Consider the following 26,754-nt stretch of genomic DNA (forward strand, 5'->3'; position numbering starts at 1 on the left):
ATGATTTCGAACCATACATCAAAACAGGTGTGATAAGCGACTTGTAGAGCGTGAATATTGTTTATCGAGAGAGAACTTTTTCTTTTCAATGAAGAGAGAGCAGAACTCACAGCATACGCCAGTAATTGTACGCTCTTATAATAGCTTGGATTATCACGGTTTAGTTCTGCTGCTAGAATTATACTCTACAGCATTATGTTAAAGAAATCGCATGAAAGGTAGACGCCTTGTCTGAAGCCTCGTTTGGTTTCGAATGGCTCGGAGAGGTCCTTCCCAATCCTTACGGAGCTGGTGGCGTTGCTCAACGTCATTTGGAAGAGCCTTATCGACTTTTCAGATAATTTAAATTCAGACACAGCAGCATACAGACAGCTTCTTTTCGCGTTTTCAAATGCTGCTTTGAAGTCGATGAAAAGATGGTGAGTGTCGTTTTTCTTATTGTAAGTCTTCTCCAGGATCTGGCGCATCGTAAAGATCTGGTCTACAGTAGATTTGCCAGGTCTGAAGTCGCACTGATAAGGTCCACTCAGTTTGTTGACTATGGGCTTCAGACTTTCGCACAATACGTTAGATAGAACTTTATACGCGATATTAAGCAGGCTGATTCCACGGTTATTGTCATCGCCTCTCTTGTCGATTGGAGGCATGCGCTAATCCGACCATATTTTGTATAGGAGTTGATGCATGCTCTTTACCAACTCTTCACCTCTGTGTTTGAACAGCTCGGCTGGTATTCCGTCATTACCTGGCGCCTTGCTTTTTTTTAGCCAGGTTATTAGCATTCTCACTTCATCATATTCGGGTGCCAGAACGTATTTTCCATCATCGGCGATTGAGGGTGTCGCATTCGTCTTCTCCGTCGCTAGCTAGCAATGAAATCTTCCGTCATCAGTCAATTTTATTTGGTCGAATTTTCGGGCATTATTCCTATCAGCCATCATCTGAAGCTCCTTGCAATCACGCCGATCAGTCTCACGTTGTTTCCTTCTAAAAACGATAACGCTCCAATTACCGCGCGTTGCCACACCCGTACGCCGCGGGCCCTATAGGAAGCTTCTTTCTTCTCCGAGGCAGCACTACATTCATCGTACCAGTTGCTTTTACGTGCTACAAACCTTTGCGTACTGCAAACCTATGGTGTCAGCAGCGGCGGTCGCTCGTTCACACCTTTAGGTCGAAGATTGCTCTCAGTGAGAAGATGTGAGAGCCGAGTGAAGGAATGATCAGGACACTGAAAATGCAATTAATAAGTCATTTAATGTTACTCATACGACACGTAGTGCTTAAAGGTGTTCAAAATATTTTTCGAGTCGATAAAGCAGTGCATGGCAAAACCCACACTAAAATTTGATGTCCATTCATTTCACAACCTTTTTCATAATTTCCCGTTGCTTCACACGCTGCGATATTATTTATTGATGGGACGCCAGTTGGCAAACGAAAATAAATTCCCAACTTGTTAGGAAATGAAATTTGAATTTCAAATGCCATTTGTCATTTGCCGTTTTCATCTATTGGTTTAACTGTCACTTTGTAGTCAAAACGGCTGACAAACACAGTTGACGTTGCATGATAAGCCGTTTGAATTGCTATGACCAAGTTTGTGGTCAAATTTGACCAAGTGAATAACAAGCATTGCTCTGTTATTGTTGTTGTAGCGATAAAAACACTCCCGAGGGTTTTGGCTCCTTTGCCATATATATGTAGATCCGGTACGGTCCGGTAACAAACATTACGGTATAAGCCCAACCATCTCGGAAACGATTTCATATGACCACATTGAACCTTCTAGGCCATCTATCTAATTGGGTATTTAATCGACTCTTACGAAAGGCATACCTGCCGCGGGTATATTCTAAGCCCCCTAATCCGCTGGGGGACTCAGTTTTGTTCTTCTTTATTCCTGGAATGAGTTTGGTCAACTCGTGGAGCCGACTCCCTTTCAGTTTAGCTGGCAATAATTAAGTAGGTAGACGAGTTTAAAGTTTCTTGTGTTGTACTAGCATTTGGGGTAACATTACTCTGTCTCTCACTTTTACTTATATTATCACAACGTTATTCTTTCTATTCTTTTTAACCTCTTATTCTGCTTTTCCTCATTCCTACAACTCCATTCTCACTCACCCTCTTCCTTTGGTTCCCCTTCCCTTTACTCCGTCGTCCGTCTAACTTCCTCTACTTTTCCTTCTTTATTTCCCTTTTTTCTTTGCTTTTCTCGTTTCTTTTAATTGTCCTATGTGAAGATGTGTCAAATTTGTCTTTTCACGCATATTTGTAGTAAAAATTAGCAAAATAATGTCAAAAAAATCACTCTCCCTACTATCTTAAAATTCATGACCGGATATTACCTTTACTTTGCTGTGTTATTGCATCATGCTTGAAAGTATACAGTTTTTATAAAAACAAGGAAACTTTATCTTATATGCAGGGACTTGTTCTTGGTTATTAAAAAATATTTGTATACCGAGTTGAGCAAGAAATTTCTGTGACGAAAAATCAATCCCATTTTCCATGTTGTGGAAAGGTTTTCTTTGGTGTCTTATACCAACAAAGTTGCTCGTAACTCTCGAGGCTCTGGTAATGCTTTGAGCTCATAAATTGTGTTCATATTGATTGACCAGTTCAACCTTGCTGAACTCCTAACGTCCACAGCCAGATTTTGAATAAGAAATTTCCTCAAATATGCCATGTCGTCTTCTAGTCAGAATAAAAATTTGGAATTGTAGTTTGCTTTTTCACCATACTGTATTGTCAAATCTATTCTTTTGCTTCGTCACTTTATTACATACAAGTGCATATTGTTATGTCGTTTTTTATGTTAATACCTAATATGAAAACTTGTCACCGGTTCTAGCAAATCTGGAAATGATCATTGAAATCGCTACTTAATATTCAATTGCGCTACGCTCTGCCGCCTTTTTGTTACAGTATGAAGAAATGGATGAATGCACAATGAAATGCATTTTTGTAATTTTCTTTATTAGAAAAAAATGACATTATTAAAGGGCAACATATTTGAAGGAAAATCCAGGCTATGCATAGGAAGATGTTTACAAAAGAACACAAGACCTGCTAGTATTTTTATACTCACTTGAGCAGAGCTCACAGAGTATATTAACTTTGATTGCATAACGGTTGGTTGTACAGGTATAAATGAATCGAGATAGATATAGACTTCCATATATCAAAATCATCAGTATCGAAAAAAAATTCGATTGAGCCATGTCCGTCCGTCCGTCCGTTAACACGATAACTTGAGTAAATTTTGAGGTATCTTGATGAAATTTGGTATGTAGGTTCCTGGGCACTCATCTCAGATCGCTATTTAAAATGAGCGATATCGGACAATAACCACGCCCACTTTTTCGATATCGAAAATTTCGAAAAATCGAAAAAGTGCGATAATTCATTACCAAATACGCATTAAGCGATGAAACTTGGTAGGTGAGTTGAGCTTATGACGCAGAATAGAAAACTAGTAAAATTTTGGACAATGGGCGTGGCACCGTCCACCTTTAAATGAAGGTAATTTAGAAGTTTTGCAAGCTGTAATTTGGCAGTCGTTGAAGATATCATGATGAAGTTTGGCAGGAATGTTACTCTTATTACTTTATGTCTGCTTAATAAAAATTAGCAAAATCGGAGAACGACCACGCCCACTTTTTAAAAAAAAAATTTTTTAAATTCAAATTTTAAAAGAATAGTTAATATCTTTACAGCATATAAGTAAATTATGCCAAAATTCAACTCCAGTAATGATATGGTGCAACAAAATACAAAAATAAAAGAAAATTTCAAAATGGGCGTGGCTCCGCCCTTTTTCATTTAATTTGTCTAGGATGCTTTTAATGCCATAAGTCGAACAAAAATTAACCAATCATTGTGAAATTTGGTAGAGGCTTAGATCCTAGGACGATAACTGTTTTCTGTGAAAAAGGGCGAAGTCGGTTGAAGCCACGCCCAGTTTTTATACACAGTCGACCGTCTGTCCTTCCGCTCGGCCTTTAACACGATAACTTGAGCAAAAATCGATATATCTTTACTAAACTCAGTTCACGTATTTATCTGAACTCACTTTGTATTGGTGTAAAAAATGGCCGAAATCCGACTATGACCACGCCCACTTTTTCGATATCGAAAATTACGAAAAATGAAAAAAATTCCATAATTATATACCAAATACGAAAAAAGGAACGAAACGTGGTAATTGTATTGGTCTATTGACGCAAAATATAACTTTAGAAAAAGCTTGGTAAAATGGGTGTGACACCTACCATATTAAGTAGAATAAAATGAAAAAGTTTTGCAGGGTGAAATCAAAAGCTCTTGGAATCTTGGAAGGAATACTGTGCGTGGTATTACATATATAAATAAATTAGCAGTACCCGACAGATGATGTTCTGGATCACACTGGTCCACATTTTGGTAGATATCTCGAAAACGCCTTCACATATACAACTAAGGGCCACTCCCTTTTAAAACCCTCATTAATACCTTTAATTTGATACCCATATCGTACAAACGCATTCTAGAGTCACCCCTGGTCCACCTTTATGGCGATATTCCAAAAAGGCGTCCACCTATAGAACTAAGGCCCACTCCTTTTTAAAATACTCATCAACACCTTTCATTTGATACCCATATCGTACGAAAAAATTCTAGAGTCACCCCTGGCCCACCTTTATGGCGATATGTCGAAAAGGCGTCCACCTATATAACTAAGGTCCACGCCCTTTTAAAATACTCATTAACACCTTTCATTTGATACCCATATCGTACAAACAAATTCTAGAGTCACCCCTGGTCCACCTTTATGGCGATATTTCGAAAAGGCGTCCACCTATAGAACTAAGGTCCACGCCCTTTTAAGATACTCATTAACACCTTTTATTTGATACCCATATCGTACAAACAAATTCTAGAGTCGCCCCTGGTCCACCTTTATGGCGATATTTCGAAAAGGCGTCCACCTATAGAACTAAGGCCCACGCCCTTTTAAAATACTCATTAACACCTTTCATTTGATACCCATATTGTACAAACGCATTCTAGAGTCACCCCTGGTCCACTTTTATAACGATATTCCGAAAAGGCGTCCACCTATAGAACTAAGGCCCACTCCCTTTTAAAATACTCATTAACACCTTTCACTTGATACCCATATTGTACAAACGCATTCTAGAGTCACCCCTGGTCCACTTTTATAACGATATTCCAAAAAGGCGTCCACCTATAGAACTAAGGCCCACTCCCTTTTAAAACACCTATTAACACCTTTCGTTTGATACCCATATCGTACAAACAAATTCTAGAGTCACCCCTGGTCCATCTTTATGGCGATATCTCGAAACGGCGTCCACCTATAGAACTAAGGCCCATTCCCTTTTAAAATAGTCATTACCACCTTTCATTTGATACCCATATCGTACAAAATAAATTCTAGAGTCACCCTTGGTCCACCTTTATGGCGATATCTCGAAAAGGCGTCCACCTATAGAACTTACGCCCACTCCCTTTTAAAATTATCATTCAACACATTTCATTTGATACCCATATCGTACAAACAAATTCTAGAGTCAGGCCTGGTCCACCTTTATGGCGATATCCCTAAATGGCGTCCATCTATAGAACTATGGCCCACTTCCTCTTAAAATACTCTTTAATACCTTCCATTTGATACACATTTCACACAAACACATTCCAGGGTTACCCTAGGTTCTTTTTACAACATGGTGATTTTCCCTTACTTTGTCTCCACAGCTCTCAACTGAGTATGTAATGTTCGGTTACATCCGAACTTAGCCTTCCTTACTTGTTTATTATGAACATGACCAGAGCTGCTCAAACCCTATACACCTATAGCACTTTTGTTTTAGCCTTGCCCTGAAGAATAGGCACAGATACAAATTCACACTTTGAATATAAAAAAAAATTCCATAGCACTCCCATGTGCCATGTGCAAAGAAAAAGCACTTCCATATGAACATTTTTTTTTTAAATACTGTAGCACTGAGAAAAATTTTAATTCAAAATGTATTGATTGTGGGGACCATCATGCTTTACACACAGAGTATATTAACATTGATTGGATAACGGTTGGTTGTACAGGTATAAAGGAATCAAGATAGATATATTCTTCCATATATCAAAATCATCAGTATCGAAATAAAATTTGATTGAGCCATGTCCGTCCGTCCGTCCGTCTGTCCGTTAACACGATAACTTGAGTAAATTTTGAGGTATCTTAATGAAATTTGGTATGTAGGTTCCTGGGCACTCATCTCAGATTGCTATTTAAAATGAACGTGATCGGACTAAAACCACGCCCACTTTTTCGATATCGAAAATTACGAAAAACCGAAAAAGTGCTATAATTCATTACCAAAGACGCATTAAGCGATGAAACTTGGTAGGTGGGTTGAGCTTATGCCGCAGAATAGAAAATTAGTAAAATTTTGGACAGTGAGCGTGGCATCGCCCACTTTTAAAAGAAAGTAATTTAAAAGTTTTGCAAGCTGTAATTTGGCAGTCGTTGAGGATATCGTGATGAAATTTGGCAGGAACGTTACTCCTATTACGATATGTTTGCTAAATAAAAATTAGCAAATTCGGTTGACGAACACGCCCACTTTTTAAAAAAAAATTGTTTAAAAGTCAAATTTTAACAAAAAATTTAATATCTTTACAGTATATAAGTAAATTATGTCAACATTCAAATCCAGTAATGATATGGTGCAACAAAATACAAAAATAAAAGAAAATCTCAAAATGGGCGTGGCTCCGCCCTTTTTCATTTAATTTGTCTAGAATACTTTTAATGCCATAAGTTGAACAAAGATTTACCAGTCCTTGTGAAATTTGGTAGGTGCATAGATTCTATGACGATAACTGTTTTCTGTGAAAATGGGCGAAATCGGTTGGAGCCGCGCCAAGTTTTTATACACAGTCGACCGTCTGTCCTTCCACTCGGCCGTTAACACGATAACTTGAGCAAAAATCGATATATCTTTACTAAGCATAGTTCACGTACTTATCTGAACTCACTTTATCTTGGTATAAAAAAGGGCCGAAATCCGAAAAAATGCCATAATTCTATACCAAATAAGAAAAAAGGGATGAAACATGGTAATTGGATTGGTTTATTGACGCAAAATATAACTTTAGAAAAAACTTTGTAAAATGGGTGTGACACCTTCCATATTAAGTAGAATAAAATGAAAAAGTTCTGCAGGGCGAAATCAAAAGCCCTTGGAATCTTGGCAGGAATACTGTTCGTTGTATTACACATATAAATAAATTAGCGGTACCGTACAGATAATGTTCTGGATCACCCTGGTCCACATTTTGGTCGATATCTCGAAAACGCCTTCACATATACAACTAAGGACCACTCCATTTTAAACCCCTCATTAATACCTTTAATTTGATACCCATATCGTCCAAACACATTATAGAGTCACCCTTGGTCCACCTTTATGGCGATATCTGGAAAAGGCGTCCACCTATAGAACTAAGGCCCACTTCCTTTTAAATAATCATTAACACCTTCCATTTGATACCCATGTCATACAAACACATTCCAGGGTTACCCTAGGTTCATTTTCCTACATGGTGATTTTCCCTTATTTTGTTTCCAAAGCTCTCAGCATGTTACACCCGAACTTAGCCTTCCTTACTTGTTTTAATTTAAAAAAGTGTCAGTGTACTTATAATATTGTACATGTACTGTGATTTGCACTTCCATACAAACAATTTTGAACAGCCCTGAACACGAGTGTGCTATAGCTTATAAATATGTTGGAATCTTTCAGTTTTATTAGCCGTGTTTTTTAACACGCGCGTATACGTTTCGTTTGCGCGTGTTAAAAAACGCCTATCTTCGCTTAGATAATGCTTAGGAGACCCATCTAGCGGCTGTGGTAAAACAACTAGCTACAGCAACAGGGTGTACCGAAAAGCGGAGACGCAACGCTCTGATGGCCATAGGGTATAACATATAGCTGAATCAGTTGCGATGAATTGTGGACACACATATAATACATAGAATTAGTGTACAGGGTGAAACAAAGACACATATTTCAGTTACATCTGAGTATAATGCGTATTGAAATTTAGTAGGACAAAATTTATGCGCAGCAATTTCAGAGGTGTATTTATAGTTTGTCTCTTAGCAGTCAATATAAAGTTTAAGCGTAAACGGATATACGCGTGTTAAAAAACACGGCTATTGTTAACGAAAATAGCTCACAGTTTTATAATTAGATTTATATGAATAAATGCAACTATTGGCTTAAATTAGAATTTCGTAAATGTGCGGTTCTCTATGCGCTCAGCTGTTCATTCGGATACGAAAAAAAATAAATAAATAAATAAACATATGTCAACTACATAAATTACAGAAACTATGCATACATAGGGTGATTGGCTTAGTATTTTTATACCAATTTCTTCCTAAATTATAGTGGGGATTTTTAGATCTCTTAATATTTAATAACACGGTTTTCACCCATATCTTTCATGAGTTTTACTCGTATTTTCTTATTTTCTATGCCAATAATGACTCAGTGATATGGTGTTCTCGTAGTATTGTATAGGATCTAAACAATCCATGCAATTCGTGCACTAGAGTTGTCCTTTTTCGTTCATTTCAGAGATTCGGTTCTTTCGTTCTTTTTCTGATGAACGAACAAGTTGTTCTTTTTGTTCATCTGTTCCTTTTTTTCAAGCAAATTTGTTCACTGCTGCTTGCACCCGCGAAAAAAGACAACAAGTATATTTGGGTTATTCCGGTAAATTTTTTTTAATAAGACAACAAGTATAAGTAGGGGTGTGTATGCAGCAATGCTTTGAGTAGGTATATTTAAATGTTCTATAAATAAATAAGTTAATATATATACATATGTATAATTAACTTCAAAAAAAGACAAATTTCGGAAGATCCAGGAAATTGAAAGAGTACATACACAAAATATGAACTTTACAAGTTTAATAAATGTAATTAGTTTCTTACAAAAGATGTTTTTCATAAATAGTCCACGCATATATTGTTGTAGCAGTGCCACACACAAAGTTGACCACACATATCTTTAGCGTAAGTGGCATCATCGACATTCGTGCTCAGAATTTCCGCGTATGTATGTATGAATTTACAATGTTCACTTGTTCAGTTGAGAGACCCGGTCAATTGAACAAGTTCAGAACGAAACGACCCAACTCTATCGTGCACCTTGCAAGACAAAGCGAATTCCCCTCCTAATGATTTTCACGAATAGCAATAAATTTTAAGAAGTAATTGACAACGACAGCAAAATGGGTGTTTTTGTCTGTGGATTAGGAACATAGCAATGGTGAGTTTGCTGTTAAAATGGGCGAAATCGGTTGAAAGCCACGCCAACGTTTTATATTAGTTCTGAAAAATTGTGAATGTAGAATAAGAAAGTGATTTTTTCTAATTAAAAGATTCGAAATAGTTTTAAAACCGACTTTACAAAAAAGTCAACTACTTGAACACCTTAGTACTAACATATGAAAGTAATTCGTTCCTACATACGAGTGAATACTACGATGCCGAAATTTGTTTAAATTTATATTTATTTAGCGCTAATTAAATTAATTACGTGAAAACCGAAAAATTCGAAATGTTTCCCCACAGCATATGAATCATTGAATCTTTAACTGCCGTTCAACTAAACTAATGGCCGAGACACAACGAAGTATTTCATATATATGCGTTCAACTCAATCTTATGCATGCCAGTAACATCGCTACAATCAACCGAGATGTTGCGTTTGTAAATATGAAGGAACTTCAGACTTGGCAATTTAAGTTTATTTCACATACAAAATTTCGCGAAGCACTGTTATGAAGATTCTCACTATACAAGAAAAATATTTGCTTACATATTTTGCGTCGTATTCATTTGTTAAATTGCAGTTTTTAACTGTGAAGAATGTTAGAAAAGTTACCAACAAATGGGAAAAATAATTTCACTTGTAAAGTATGCCAGCACCCTTAGCCAAAAAAAATGTCAAAGTCTTCTTCTTGCGCTTTGCTTGCAACAAAAGTTGCAAGTTGGCTACTTTTTCTTGTCAGATGGCACCAGTGCCGGCCAATCTACCGTTCTCCATAAAAATACGTGCAATCTACTTATAATGCATAATATCAAGTGAAACGCTATGTGAAAAACTACTTATGTGACAGGGCTTTAAACGAATGAAATCGATGTAAATATGCATAATAATATACATATGTGTATATAACGGTGACCCTTATTTTCCAAAGTAGTCCGATCTCGATCTCATGTGAGCGCATATGGGAGTGCTATGAAAATTTCTTTTATATTCAAAGTGTGAATTTGCATCTATGCCTATTCTTCAGGGCAAAATAAAAACAAAAGTGGTTTAAGTATATAGGGATTCAGTAGCTCTGATTATATAATATATAAATTATATAAATTTTATTTACGAATAACAATATCAGAAACGTTTTCGAAAATTTCAGAGCCTGCGTGAATATTCCCAATTTTCGAAATTTGTTTTAGTACCCAATTTTGTAGCCCAATCAATTTTAGTCTAACAAAGTGCAAGTTATAAGTCTCCAAAATCGCATGCATTTTTGACCATTTTTCTTCAGAAGGGTGTTAAAATTTTTTTCTAAACGAAGGTCGGATGGCTTTATTTTTTATATGGTAGAAGTCTGAAACACAATTCCGAAAAAATTGTTAAAAATAAATGCAAGTTTTGAGAGGCCTATAACTTGTACCCTAAATAAAACGTTGGCAATTTTTGTAAATTTTCTCGAATTGGTTTGCATAGTTTCAGTTACAAAATTCATAAAATTTTTTTTTTTTAGATTTGATAATAATCGCTGCTGCTGTACACACGACGATGGTTGCTGAAACATGTTTCTGCATCACCTTTGCTTCATCAGCTAGCATTTTGGGTGCTGAGATTTAAACCTTACTTACTTACTTAATTGGCGCTTAACCGTCTAAACGGTTATGGCCGTCCAACAAGGCGCGCCAGTCGCTCCTTCGCTCCGCCAACCGGCGCCAATTGGTCACACCAAGGGAGTTTAAATCGTTTTCCACCTGGTCCTTCCAACGGAGTGGGGGCCGCCCTCTACCTCTGCTTCCATAGGCGGGTTCCGATAGAATAACTTTCTTGGCCGGAGCATCATCTTTCATTCGCATAACATGGCCTAGCCAGCGCAGCCGCTGCGTTTTAATTCGCTGGACTATGTTGATGTCTGCGTATAGCTCGTACAGCTCATCATTAAATCTTCTTCGGTACTCGCCATCGCCAACGCGTAGAGGTCCATAAATCTTTCGAAGAACTTTTCTCTCGAACACTCCCAAAGCCGCTTCATCTGCTGTTGTCATGGTCCATGCTTCTGCCCCATATAGCAGGACGGGTACGATAAGTGACTTGTAGAGTATGATTTTCGTTCGCCGAGAGAGGACTTTACTTTTCAATTACCTACCTAGTCCAAAGTAGCATTTATTGGCAAGATTGATTCTTCGCTGGATTTCAGTGCTGATGTTGTTGCTAATGTTGATGCTGGTTCCCAAATAAACGAAGTCTTTTACTATTTCGAAATTATGGCTGCCAACAGTAGCGTGGTTGCCAAGGCGCATATGCGCTGACTCTTTGCTCGATGACAGCAGGTACTTCGTTTTGTCCTCAATTAAACCGGTGTGAATTGAAACTTTTTATCCATCACAGGTTACGTACTGAAAGTGCAGATTTCATCTTACGGTTTTTGTAATATTTCATAATTTAATTTGCTTATGCGTTAACATATCTTAAATTTCTCCAATTAGGACTGAAACCGTGACACTTAAAAGAAATTGTTACATTTTAAGACTGAGTAAATAGGAACATATCCCGAAAAGTGAGACACCCTACTTACTACTCAAAACTGCTTTCACCATTTTTGAGTGGGTACATACTTCAATATATAAGTAGGTCTAACAAGCCTTACTTCAGGGGGTTAATATTCGCTTACACAAAGCCAATTACTGCTTTTATATATTATCTCGTATTGGTTTCATCAGTTCCCCCTTTCGCTGCATCAAATGATTTAATTGGATTATAGAAACTGAAAGTAAAACTTGTCGTACATACTAACGTTCGTATCGCTTAACTGTTGAATAAAATAGCTGTAATATTCAATAATACACAATAGTCTTTATTATACTACTTTAAAAATATTTCACAATAACACTTAGACTTCGCAACCAATAGCGTGCTCAAATCAAACTGATTGCCCATGCCTCAGCGGGTGCTGCTTTTATACTCTTCGGTTTCCTCGTCGGCATACTTCTAGGCGTTTCTCCTTCTAGAATTTACTACTTGTTTACCAGCTATAAACTACAGATGCACGTTTATATCTTCTCATATGCGCGTGTATATGTGAGTGACACTTCCACCGATGATTGCATAGTTTTGTGAGCATCTCAGATATATGCATGTGTATGTGTGGGAACTACTTTGCTGATGATTGCATACTTTTGTGAGCACATCTCCGCTGCTGCATGTACATATGTGTAGACATAATGTTTGATTTGTTTATGTAGATACAAATGACTGCTTAGTATCGGCTTAGACATGATAGTATCACTTAGTGTTACTAATATTCATCACAATATGTATGTATATTTGTACCTAATCAAAAGGTGCTTAAGTAGTACAACAATTAAAAAAGGTGTGCCAACATTGTATTTGTATTTGTATTTTATTAAATTTTTCCTAACACAACAATTTGGCAAAATTATATTATAGTGCTAGTCAGAACAGTAACAAAGAACAAAAGCGAAAATTCAATAATATTTCAATAACTTAGATAAACAATAGATAATTTGTAAACTAAGACATGATGGTTAAAATAAATTTTATAGAGCTTAGCCTAGGGACACAGACAACAGAAATAAGAATAAAGGGGACTTTGCAATGGTAGTACAGTAGTAATTATTATGTTCTGTCCGTAGAGAAAATAGGAGGTGGCAAGAAAAACGGATAGAAGATCAGTAAAGAGAGTCAGTTGAAGAAGGAGAGGTGAGTCAATTATAAATCAAGATTAATTCTTTTTTGAAATGCAGTGCATTATTTGTCTTATTCTGCTGGAAGGGAGTTCCAAAGACGGATCGAAGTAACGAACAATTGTCGTTCAGAAATTAGCATACGGTGTTTAACATGTGCAACAACCATTGTCCTCGTAGAATGAAGAAATTGAAGCCTTCAATATAGGAAATAAGGCTCCTTCGTGTAGATTGTCTTATGTAAGGTAATAAGTGTTCTAACCTTTAAAAGGTTGTCAAAAGAAATGTGTAGCAACTTTGCAGAATAACAGGAAACATGATCAAGTCTATTCAGCCCGTAAACGTATCTAGCAAATTTTATGGTAGGCAACATTAAGCTTCTTTTTACTCACAGTGTCACAGTTGGAAAAAATCTCACAGCCGTAGAGGAGCGTAGGTATTAAGTACGCTTTGGATAAAAGTAGTCGAATATGTAGCGGAGTGAAATACTGTGTCAACCACAGTGTACGGAGCATACCGTACACTTTTCCTACGGTACTAAAGATATGGTCTTTCCAGGTCAATGTTTTGTTAAAAACTATGTCAAGATTTCTTGCCGTGTCAACATATTCTATAACAGAATTTTCAAACAATATTGTCTAAGCCATTTGTAGCTAGCGGCTTTCTACGGATGACGATACACTTCCACTTTCTAGGATTTAGACATAAACTTTTCATAGAAGCCCATACACCTATTTGACTAAGGTCATGATTCAAATTACTTATACATAAACTCATACAATCGACAGGACAGCACGTATACTATTTAACATCGTCAGCATAAATGTGGACGTCACAATACTTAAGGACACGAGGCAGGTCATTAATGTACAATACAAATAAGCAAGGACCGAGGATTGACCCTTGGGGTACACCTCGCGAAACGTCTAACAAGTTTGACTTTCTACTATCTACACATGCCGTCTGCGTTCTTCCGTCTAGATAAGATCTGATTAGGTTGGTTGCATGAATGGAAAAATTAAACATGTTTTCCAGGTTTTTACATAGTAGGGTATGGTCAACAGAGTCAAAGGCTTTGGAGTGGTCAAGAAGGGCTAGGAAAGCCGTAAAGTTATCATCTATGCGCTCCCGTATATCTTCTACCACAGAAATAAGTGGCGTAGTACAGCTTCTTTTTGGTCTGAAACCAGACTGATGGCCCATTAAAAGTTTATTTACGTGCACATATGGGGCGATCTGCTCATGTAGGATGCGCTCAACGACCTTCGAAAGAAAAGGCAGTATGGCTTTCGGCTTGTACTCTTTGTTTTGTTTGACAGCATGAGTTGGTGTTAATACCTCTAAACTAAATCTTATACATTTAATTCAATCATGTTAATTATGATAGTGTAGGTCTAAAATAGTTCTATCTGTACATCCAGTATAAATTTACTGCCTGTCCGCACTAATAGACGCTGTGGTCGAAAATGATAAGAAACTAGAAAAGACATACAATAACTGTCATGCCATGATATTAAAATCATGCTGGCAAGAAATGGGTCTTTCGCCCTAAAATCAAAAAATTTAGCGCCCACGATGTAACATCTTCCAACAGGTTGAAGCTGATTGACCTAGCCACGGCTGGAAATATGGCAATTTGCAGTACCAGATTAAAACATAAAAATATGCACCAAGCTACTAGACTGTCTCCTGATCGAAGAACACGAAACCAAATCAGTCAAGATGGCGGGCATAGTTCCAGTGTCCTAGATGTGAGCACTCTAAAAGGTTCAAATATCGACTGGGGCGACTTCCTTGTGGTAGCCAGGATACGTACGAGCCTCTGTGTAGCAAAGAAAGTGATCGAAGTGACACAAGAAAAGTTTGCCATTGAAAAGATGTCACTAAACAGACAGCGGATGATTACCCTACTCGGCATTGTGAATCGCCAACATTCCAGCACCCGACTATGACGAAGTAGGAATGGCAATAGCGCGGCTGAAGAATAACAAGCCGCCAGGTAACGACGTACTACCTGCCGAGCTCTTCAAACACGAAGCCGAAGAGTTAGTAAAAAGCATGCATAAAATCTTATGCAAAACATGGTCGAATAAGCGCATGCCCCCAGATTGGAATTTAAGTTTGCTCTGCCCGATCCACAAGAAAGGCGATCGCGCAAACCGTGCCAACTACAAAATCAGCCTGCTTTATATTGCGTAAAGGGTCCCAGCTTGCGTATTGCTAGAAATACTGAAGCATAAAGTCAACGAACTGATTTGGCCTTATCTTCATGTTGCACCAGAACCTGGAGAATACTCACGATCCCTTGACCCACTGACCACCGCTTTTTGACTTCAAATCAGCCAGCGCTAAAAGCAGTTGCTGGTATGCTGCTATGTTTAAATTTAAGTTCGCTGCAAAGCTTATACGGCTCTGCCAAATGACGTGGAGCAACACCACCAGCTCCGTAGGGATTGGGAAGGACCTCTCCGAGCCAATCCAAACCAAACAAGGCTTCAGACAAGACTACTCCCTTTCATGCGTTTTCTTTAACCTAATGCTGGAGAAGTTATTTCTAGCAGTAGAACTAAACCGTGACGACACAATATATTATAAGAGCGTGCAATTGCAGGTGTATGCTGATGATATTATTGACCTTAACAAACGCGCCGTGATCCTTCCTTCTTTGGATTAAATAAAGAGGCAAAAAATGCGTTCTGCCATAAATGAGGGAAGGAAAAAGTACTAACTACCATCCAAGAAAGAATCTTGGATCTGGGAGAGATTTATGGTCCTGTCTGTGATGCCGATGGCGAGTATCGAAGGGGGTATAATGATGAGCAGCGTTACGCTGGTATGAAGATAGTGCAGCGACTAAAAGCTCAAAGGCTTCGCTGGCTGGATCATGTTATGCGAGTGGACGTAGAAGCTACGGCCAAGAAAGCATTTCAGTCGGCACTGCAGTTTGGAATCAGAGGAAGGGGGAGACTTTGGCTGCGTTGCGAGAGGCAGGTGGAGGAAGAATTGGTGCTACCAATTGGCGTAAGATATCGCTAAGCAGTGATAGCTGGCGTTACTTGTATTTAAGAATTATTTTATAATTCATTTTTTATAAAATTATTCATATTATAACTAGTAGTATTTAATCATACATCCACATATATATATCCATCCACATATATATATCCATCCCGATATTATCATTTAGCATAAGAGATATGTTTTTTTTATTTGTTTTTATTTTATCTGTGCATGCGGTTTGCTTATTTGGATATTTTTTTGTTAACAAAACACATTATCGACATATATATGAATGTAGGTGCGAGTATTCACAGAGCCATATATACATTAGGGTGATCCTTATTAATAAAATAAAGGAATTTTTGCAGTCTCAGCCTCTCAGTAATGGAAGACAGTAATGGAAAAGTCAAAAATATTCACATATATATTTTGTCCCGTTTGAACGTCAAAGTAAACATTGATCTTTGGAAATAAAAAAAATTAAATTGATTTTTTTGATTTCTTATACCCAAAGTTGCTAATACTGTAATGTGCAATATCACATATACCTTTTTATTCTGATTCAATGATGTCGCACAGTGGCTAAAGCTTAGATTTTCATATATTCAGTCTTCATAGAGTAATCTTAGTAAGGATCCCTATACAACACGCCTTAACTGTTTTCAGTCGCAGTTTTGATTTTGGGTATTAAAAAATTAAAAATTTAATTTTAATTTTTTTTTTTCGAAAGAAAAACCCGTCACCTGGACTAAACTTTATATGTGATATTTTTGACCTAGATATTACCGTCCGATGCGATAAGAAAAAATTGTCTATTTAATTTTTAAGGAGCACCCTAATATGCAAATATAAAAGCACTTAAATATATTAACATATTTGAAAATAATTACATTTATTTTCCTTTTCTGACCACAGTGCGCACAAACGACTTTGAATATCCCGAATCAGAAATGGACGATTTGGATAGTTTGTACTTTGATACAATCTCTTTGGCAGATTCTGAAGCTGCTGCCGCTGTCGCTGCCGCACACCGTAAATCACTGTCACAATCACGCAACACAATCTATCATTCGGCTGTGGATTTAGCCGGTGAAGATACACCTTCCAAGCGCCGCAGTTTACGTTTAGATAATGGAAATAAAAATAATGCATCGACGACTGGCCAAAATAATTCTAACAATCGATTACCATACAATCCGAATTATCGACATTCATCAGCTTTGGAACATTACAATAATAATGCAAATAATGGGAGAGGTACAGGTGGTGCCGGCGGCGGCAGAGGTGGTGTTGGTGATCAAGCAGATGCTGCTATTGCAGCGCAAGTCATAGCTATGCATAATGGACGTAGCAATGTTTTTGGCAACAACACTGCTGGCAGTAAAAGCAACAGTACACCGCATCTAAATTCAGATGAGGTCTCTAAACATCTTTTACAAAGTAACACAAATACTAGTAAAGATAAGAAATTGCCAATTACGTACTCCCAGTGGAAATTTAGGGTAAACATAAAAAAAATCGTTGCATTTATGTATTTCTTGTTATGAACGCCTAAACTTTTTTTCTTTAAATATCTCAAGTGTATGTATGTATGGATGTATATGTAAACATTTTTTGATTTTTTATCAATACCTTTGAGCTATAATTTTGTACAGAAATTTGCGAAATTCGGTATTTTTATACTCAGTTGAGCAGAGCTCACAGAGTATATTAAGTTTGATTGGATAACGGTTGGTTGTACATATATAAAGGAATCGAGATAGATATAGACTTCCATATATCAAAATAATCAGGATCGAAAAAAAATTTGATTGAGCCATGTCCGTCCGTCCGTTAACACGATAACTTGAGTAAATTTTGAGGTATCTTGATGAAATTTGGTATGTAAATTCCTGGGCACTCATCTCAGATCGCTATTTAAAATGAACGATATCGGACTATAACCACGCCCACTTTTTCGATTACGAAAATTTCGAAAAACCGAAAAAATGCGATAATTCATTGCCAAAGGCGGTTACAGCGATGAAACTTGGCAGATGGGTTGACGTTATGACACAGAATAGAAAATTATTAAGATTTTGGACAATGGGCGTGGCACCGCCCACTTTTACAAGAAGGTAATTTAAAAGTTTTGTAAGCTGTAATTTGGCAGTCGTTGAAGATATCATGATGAAATTTGGCAGGAACGCCATTCATCATTTAGTTTGTCTAGAATACTTTTAATGCCATAAGTCGAACAAAAATTTACCAATCCTTCTCAAATTTGGTAGGGACATAGATTCTATGACGGTAACTGTTCTCTGTGAAAATGGGCGAAATCGGTGGAAGCCACGCCCAGTTTTTATACACAGTCCACCGTCTGTCCTTCCGCTCGGCCGTTAACACAATACCTTGAGCAAACAACGATATATCTTTACTAAACTTAGCCCACCTACTTATCTGAACTCACTTTATCTTGGTATAAAAAATGGCCGAAATCCGACCATAACCACGCCCACTTTATCGATATCGAAAATTACGAAAAATGAAAAAAATGCCATAATTCTATACCAAATACGAAAAAAGGGATGAAACATGGTAACTGGATTGGTTCATTGACGCAAAATATAACTTTGGAAAAAACTTTGTAAAATGGGTGTGACACCTACCTTATTAAGTAGAAGAAAATGAAAAAGTTCTACAAGGCGAAGTCAACAGCCCTTGGAATCTTGGCAGGAATACTGTTAGTGGTATTGCATATATAAATAAATTAGCAGTACCCGACAGATGATTTTCTGGATCACCTGGTCCACATTTTGGTCGATATCGCGAGAACACCTTCACATATACATCTAAGGGCCACTCGCTTTTAAAACCCTCATTAATACCTTTATTTTGATATCCATATCGTACAAACACATTCTAGAGTCACCCCTGGCCCACCCTAATGGCGATATCTCGAAAAGGCGTCCACCTATAGACCTAATGCCCACTCCCTCTTAAAATGCTCAGTAACACCTTTCGTTTGATACCCATATCGTACAAACATTCTAGAGTCACCCCTGGCCCACCCTATTGGCAATGTCTCGAAAAGGCCTCCACCTATAGACCTAATGCCCACTCCCTCTAAAATGCTTAGTAACACATTTCGTTTGATACCCATATCGTACAAACATTCTAGAGTCACCCCTGGCCCACCCTAATGGCGATATCTCGAAAAGGCGTCCACCTATAGACCTAATGCCCACTCCCTCTTAAAATGCTCAGTAACACCTTTCGTTTGATACCCATATCGTACAAACATTCTAGAGTCACCCTTGGTCCACCTTTATGGCGATATCTCGAAAAGGCGTCCACCTATAGAACTAAGGATTACTCCCTTTTAAAATACTCATTACCACCTTTCATTTAATACCCATATCGTACAAACACATTCTAGAGTCACCCTGGCCCACCCTAATGGCGATATCTCTAAAAGGCGTCCACCTATAGACCCAATGCCCACTCCCTCTTAAAATGCTCAGTAACACCTTTCGTTTGATACCCATATCGTACAAACATTCTAGAGTCACCCTTGGTCCACCTTTATGGCGATATCTCGAAAAGGCGTCCACATATAGAACTAAGGATTACTCCCTTTTAAAATACTCATTACCACCTTTCATTTGATACCCATATCGTACAAACACATTCTAGAGTCACCCCTGGCCCACCCTAATGGCGATATCTTGAAAAGGCGTCCACCTATAGACCTAATGCCCACTCACTCTTAAAATGCTCAGTAAAACCTTTCGTTTGATACCCATATCGTAAAAACATTATAGAGTCACCCCTGGCCCACACTAATGGCGATATCTCGAAAAGACGTCCACCAATAGACCTAATGCCCACTCCCTCTTAAAATGCTCAGTAACACCTTTCGTTTGATACCCATATCGTACAACACATTCTAGAGTCACCCCTGGCCCACCCTAATGACGATATCTCGAAAAGGCCTCCACTTATAGACCTAATGCCCACTCCCTCTTAAAATGCTCAGTAACACCTTTCGTTTGATACCCATATCGTACAAACATTCTAGAGTCACCCTTGGTCCACCTTTATGGCGATATCTCGAAAAGGCGTCCACCTATAGAACTAAGGATTACTCCCTTTTAAAATACTCATTACCATCTTTCATTTGATACCCATATCATACAAACACATTCTAGAGTCACCCCTGGCCCACCCTAATGGCGACATTTCGAAAAGGCGTCCACCTATAGACCTATTGCCCACTCCCTCTTAAAATGCTCAGTAACACTTTTCGTTTGATACCCATATCGTACAAACAAATTCTTCCCTACTTGTTTTCTATAATTTAAACTTTGTAGACCTACACAAAATCACACTCACTCATTCATATGCACTTATGACACAGGCAATGTGGAGAAAATTATTTTTATTTTTTGATAACAAAACTTGAATTGCATTATGTATGTTAACTTATGTTTATGGCGAATTTTAACAATGTATTGCTTTTTAAATGGTTTTATTTAGCTTGAGTTGACAGGCTGGGTGGTTGGCTGGTTGCCACGAATTTTGTAATTGGAATTTAAGTAACTTCCAGATGAGCTACAAGCTTGAAACTTGGAATATAGTTCAGAACCCGATGACAATGCAATAATAAGAAAAAAATTGCCACTAGGTGGCGCAAGGATCGAGATATTCACAAAAATCGTATTTGTGGGCCGATTTGGCTCATATTTGGAACACATAATACATACAAGAATAGAAAGCGACCTATGAAAAAATCGCCGCCAGGTGGCGCCTGGATCGAGATATTCACAAAAATTGTATTTGTGGTCCGATTTGGCTCATATTTTGAACGCTTAATACATACAAGAATAGAAAGCGACCTATGAAAAAAATCGCCGCTAGGTGACGCAAGGATCGAGATATTCACAAAAATCGTATTTGTGGTCCGATTTGGCTCATATTTGGAACACATAATACATACAAGAATAGAAATCGACCTATGAAAAAAATCGCCGCTAGGTGGCGCAAAGTTCGAGATATTCAAAAAAATCGTATTTGTGGTCCGATTTGGTTCATATTTGGAACACATAATACATACAAGAATAGAAATCGACCTATGAAAAAAATCGCCGCTAGGTGGCGCAAAGATCGAGATATTCAAAAAAATCGTATTCGTGGTCCGATTTGGTCCATATTCGGAACACATAATACATACATGAATAGAAAGCGACCTATGATGTCCGATTTGGCTCATATTTGGAACAAATGTTACATACAGTCTGGTAGAAGTGAAATCAAAATATTTTGAATTTGGAGGAGGGACAAGCATACGTGGCGCAGAGTCGAGTAAAGTCTTTGGAAGGATTATGTATTGAGGACTTAGATTGTAACAAATTGTCAGGAAAGAGTCCTTGTAATAATGAGTCACTAAATGAACTAAATAGAATGATATATAATAGGCAATTAAATAAAGACTAAAAACTTGAAAATAAAATTATTTAAAAAAAAAAAATTTTAAGTTACACGGTTTTATTGAAAACAATACTTACATAAAGTCATAATAATACTAAAAGCTAGAAAATAATTAGGTAGATCCTATGTACTAGTCATCACACTCCTCATCAATCTAGGGCGTTCATCAGACAATTAAATAAAAGCGTTGGACGCGTCGAATTTCTATTGATAGTCATAAGTAAGACCAACTGAACCTTGATCAGGGTGTGCTACGCCTCACATTTTAAGGAAATTCACGCGCCTAACGCTTTTATTTGATTGTCTGATCAACGCCCTAGATTGATGAGGAGTGTGATGACTAGTACCTAGGACCTACCTAATTATTTTCTAGCTTTTAGTATTATTGTAACGAATTTACTGCAAATCCTCTTATTTGCAACCTTCTGCTAAGTTCGAATCACTAAACTGTTGAATAAATAACTCCAATATTTAATAAGGCAAAATGGCCTTTATTAAAATAACTCTACTATTGCTCGACAGATAGCGTGCTTAATCAGACCTGACTCTCGCGCCTTTACTGTTGGTGCTTTTATACTCTATGATTTCCTCGTTGCATCTTCTAGGCGTTTCCAGAATTTACTTAGTTACTGCCATATAATTATAACTACAGATGCACGTATATAGCTTCTCATATGCGCGTGTAGTTGTGAGCAACACTTCCACAATTACATTTGCTTACTTTTGGGAGCATTTCAGATAAGATATCTGCATGTGTTTGTGCATCTCTCCTCTGCGCTGCGTGTACGTACATATGTGTAGACATATTGATTGATTCGTTTATGTAGATACATAATGATTGATTTATGGATGTGCATACAAGTTACTTTAGCATCGGCTTAGAGATGACAGTACCTCTTAGTGTTGCTAATATTCGTAACATTATTATTACTTCACGTAAGTATTGTTTTCAATAAAACCGTGTAACTTAACAATTTTTTTTAAATTATTTTATATAACTTCTGCTTCTAAACGCCTGTATCAAGAAAAAGATTAAGAAATCTTAAATTCAATTTCCAGTAAACAAGTTTAAAATATGATTATTTTATTTATCGTTTGAAAAATTCCCTTAGAGCTCTATACTGTCTGCAGTAGCCCTTGGGTGTCGGGAAGATTGTGTGAGATATGGTGAATGTCCGACAAAGTCTTAGTGTTTTATTTTCCATATTATGACGCTTAATGTCTGAAAATTCTTGTTTTTTTCTTCAATTGTCGTAGCATGGATTGGTTTCCATTGATTGAAGAATGTATGATAGTAACACAGTGTAAGGAGCCCAGTGTGCGTCGATTATTCTAGAACTTTTCATAATTACCGTAAAAAAATACCATTCCGGTTCAACAAATTAAATAGGGTTACACCGGCAGCCCTAATTTCTCCAGTTTTTCGCCTCGCGAAGCCTGACAAATTATCGGCGACCTTATTGACAACATACACAAAACAAATGTCGACCATATTGGACATGGACGTCGATGACATTACGCTACCCACTGTCTTACATCCAAAATTACTGGGTGTGACGTTCAATCAGGATCTACATTTCGGCGAGCATGCATCCGCGTTTGTACTTAAAATTCAGAGCCGTGAAAAAATCCTCAAATCTCTTTCCGGCAGCACTTGAAGTAAAAATAAAGAGACGCTCCTTACCACTTACAAATCAATTGACCGGCAGCTTGCATGCTACGCATCTCCGCTTGCATACAGACTTCTGATTGAAAATGCCCCGCCTCCGAGGCACCTAAGTAGTCATCTCCGCAAGCACTATGAGTAAATACGGCACCTGAAAACTCAGCTGTATGAAGAAAAAGACCTACAAAAAGGTCCTCAGAGAAGTCCACTAGAACGTGTCGGACCTCTATGCCAGGAATTGCCCCTCAAACCCCGTTTTTAAAATCAAGTACTCTAAAGTCGCAGTCGCGCGTCAATTTAGCTCAAATTCGATATGCATACTGTAACAGGCTAAACTCTTAGCCATCCAGAATCAACCCCGACATGCATAAGTTATGTCCTGCTTGTAACCATCTTTTCAATCGCAATGTGAAGCCAACGCCTATAGCACCCTTTTCTCTCTGGCCCGCCCTGTTGAAACTGCAAGTTTCCTAGGACAGCTATTAGAGGATATTGATGACAATTTGTGAGTAGGCGCACCTATTAGATAAGGCGAAGCATTGCTACAACAATAACAACAACCATTCCGGATCTAGTTACTGTACACAAAGCCTTCGTCAGCACAAGACAAATTGGAATACTTATTCGCTACTGTAATTTTTTTTACCAATTTAACATGGATAAAAATGATAAATAAAATAATTAAAAAAATATTTTAGTTAAACGGTTTTATTCAAAACAGTATTAATAATAATACTAAAATCTAGAAAATAATTAGGTAGGTCCTAGGTACTAGTCATCACACTCTTCATCAATTTAGGGCGTTGATCACAAAATTAAATAAAAGTGTTGGCCGCGTGAAATTTCTAAAAATGTGAGGCGTAGCATGACCTAATTAAGGTTCAGTTGGTCTTACTTATGACTATCTATAGAAATTTGGCACGTCCAACGCTTTTATTGTCTAATCAACGCCCTAGATTGATGAAGAGTGTGATGACTAGTACCTAGGACCTACCTAATTATTTTCTAGCTTTTAGTATTATTATTACTTCATGTAAGTATTGTTTTCAATAAAACCGTTTAACTTAAACATTTTTTTTATTATAATTTATTTTCAACTTTTTAGTCTTTATTTAATTGCCTTTTATTTCTCATTATATTTAGTTCATTTAGTGACTCATTATTACAAGGCCTCTTTCCTGACAATTTGTTACAATCTAAGTCCTCAATACATAATCCTTCCAAAGACTTTAGTCGACTCTGCGCCACGTATGCTCCCTCCTCGAACTCCAAAATATTTCGATGTCACTTCTACCGCACTGTATGTAATATTTGTTCCAAATATGAGCCAAATCGGTCGCTTTCTATTCATGTATGTATAATGTGCAGCGTTGCCATATATATTTTATTTCAAGTCGTCAAACGCCGCCCAAAAAATCGTTAAAAATCGTCATATCTATGGCAACAACCAAAGTCGATTTAGTACGAAATTGGGTATTACCAGGTGCCATACGATGAAATCGCCGGTTTCATTCAACAATATTATCTTTAAAAGCGCTTTCCTGAAAATTGTCTTTGGTTGTTATTTTTTTTTGCCACATATAAAATATAAACGCCTTTTTAATTTATTTCGTTTTATTTTATAAATGACAAAAACGTCTTAAAAGATAAATTTTGTATTACATATAAAAGGTACTTGTTTTCAGCCTATTTCATCTCTTAGTTAAACATTTTCGCTTTAATTTTTTTAGCATATTTATTTGCGGTTCAATATTATGACAGGAAAAGTTATTTAATTTTAAATAATCTTGAGCTCCAGGCCTAACAATAATTGTTTTGTATTATTATTGTTATGATAATTTTTTTTCTTTCTTCTATTATAATTTAATTAAAAAAATTTTTCATTCAAAATATTATTGTTAGGCCATGAGCTCGATTCGAGCAAGCGATCTTACAAGTCAGTAGGCCGATAAAACAACAAAAATTGTAATCTTGAGCCAGCAATATTCCTTTTAATGTATCAGTTTCAAGACGGTTCCTGATTTTTATTTTGTCTAACTTTTTTTAGAAAAATTCGTTCTACATTCGCTGAGTATGACAAGCAAATTACATCTGCAACGAATGAAGCGTATGTGGAGTCAGCTCTTTTTGTAGTAGATATAGTTTTCCAAAAACCTTCTGGGGGAACCTTAGAAATGTCTTCAAAATATGTCTTAAATTCTAAAAACTTCAATTACCTATACTCGCTATCAATATCCTGAACAATTTTCTGATCTATTGCGTGTAAAGAATGTTGCAAGACCAGATGCAAAGAACAACTTCTTTGGGATCCATGAAACTTAAGTTTTGTAGTACAGCATTGTTAAAATCAAAACGCTTTTTAATTTGATCATACAGTTCACTATAAAAATAACACAATCTTGTTTAAATTTGACTTTCTTGCTCGGAAATGTTAGAGGCAGTCTCAAATCGTAATTTTTCTTTTTAAAATCGTCCAAGCGTCATTCTAGTTACAAATCGTCAAAATGACGACAGCGTCGTCAATCTGTCAACGCTGATTATGTGTTCCAAATATGGACCAAATCCGACCACAAACACGATTTTTTTGAATATCTCGATCCTTTCGTCACCTAGTGGCGATTTTTTTATAGGTCTCTTTCTGTTCTTGTATGTATTATGTGTTCCAAATATGAGCCAAATCGGACCATAAATACGATTTTTTTGAATATCTCGATACTTGCGCCACCTAGCGGCGATTTTTTCATAGATCGCTTTCTATTCATGTATGTTTTATGTGTTCCAAATATGAAAAAAATCTGACCAAAAATACGACTTTTTGAAATATTTCGATCCATGCGCCACCTAGCGGAGTTTTTTTCTTATTATTGCATTGTCATCGGGTTCTGAACTATATTCCAAGTTTCAAGCTTGTAGCTTATCGGGAAGTTACTTAAATTTCAATTACAAAATTCGGGCCAACAGCCAACCACCCAGCCCGTCAACTCAAGCTAAATAAAACCGTTTAAAAAATACGAGCGCGCGATACATCTCCGACGAGTTTTAGGCTGGGCTCTCTTGCCTCACACCACGGTGGCCGCCTAGCTCTGCTCTGTTAACTAACAATTAATAATGTCACGATAAGAATGCCAATGAAAACTATTAAAATAACAGACTTCCGTCAACATTAGAATAACAGTTTCTGTTTATATGGCAGAGATTTCTGTAGCACGATGTCCGTAAGAACAACGTAGTAAACGCCGTGAGCGTAAGTTTCTCTTTAAAATTTGCTGATGCATTTTCATAATATTTACAGTTGTTCGCTGTTCAAATGAACAATGAAAGTAGTTCTTTTAACAAAAAAACAGTTAGATTGATTGAGCATCTGTCATTTTTACTGAATCTAGTAAACAGCCAAATAAATTTGTTCTCTTGACAAAAAAATCTGTTTAACTAACCATAATGCGTTCAATTTTACCAAAATTTCTATAATTCGGGACCAATTTGTTGATTTTAGTAGATTCAGTCCTTTCGGTGTAGTAGCAAAAAATCTGTAAAGAAATTGGATTTGATATACTATCTAGCATGATACCGGCCGTAACGC

At 37.1% G+C, this 26,754-nt stretch overlaps 1 protein-coding gene across 14 annotated transcripts in view; it reads left to right on the top strand.

Annotated features, from left to right (window-relative positions):
• LOC137250508 (anoctamin-6) overlaps positions 1-26,754 on the top strand; it is an 82,674-nt gene that overhangs the window by 22,127 nt on the left and 33,793 nt on the right. For 13 of the 14 annotated variants that reach the window (XM_067783437.1, XM_067783443.1, XM_067783446.1 and 10 more), the window contains one exon: positions 16,955-17,541. In XM_067783437.1, the coding sequence (XP_067639538.1) occupies positions 16,955-17,541 (587 nt within the window). The remainder of the gene's footprint in view (positions 1-16,954; positions 17,542-26,754) is intronic. The other variant, XM_067783436.1, reaches the window with a different exon arrangement.

Source organism: Eurosta solidaginis, chromosome 4, assembly GCF_040869045.1.
Source record: "Eurosta solidaginis isolate ZX-2024a chromosome 4, ASM4086904v1, whole genome shotgun sequence".
Taxonomy (NCBI): Eukaryota; Metazoa; Arthropoda; class Insecta; order Diptera; family Tephritidae; genus Eurosta; species Eurosta solidaginis.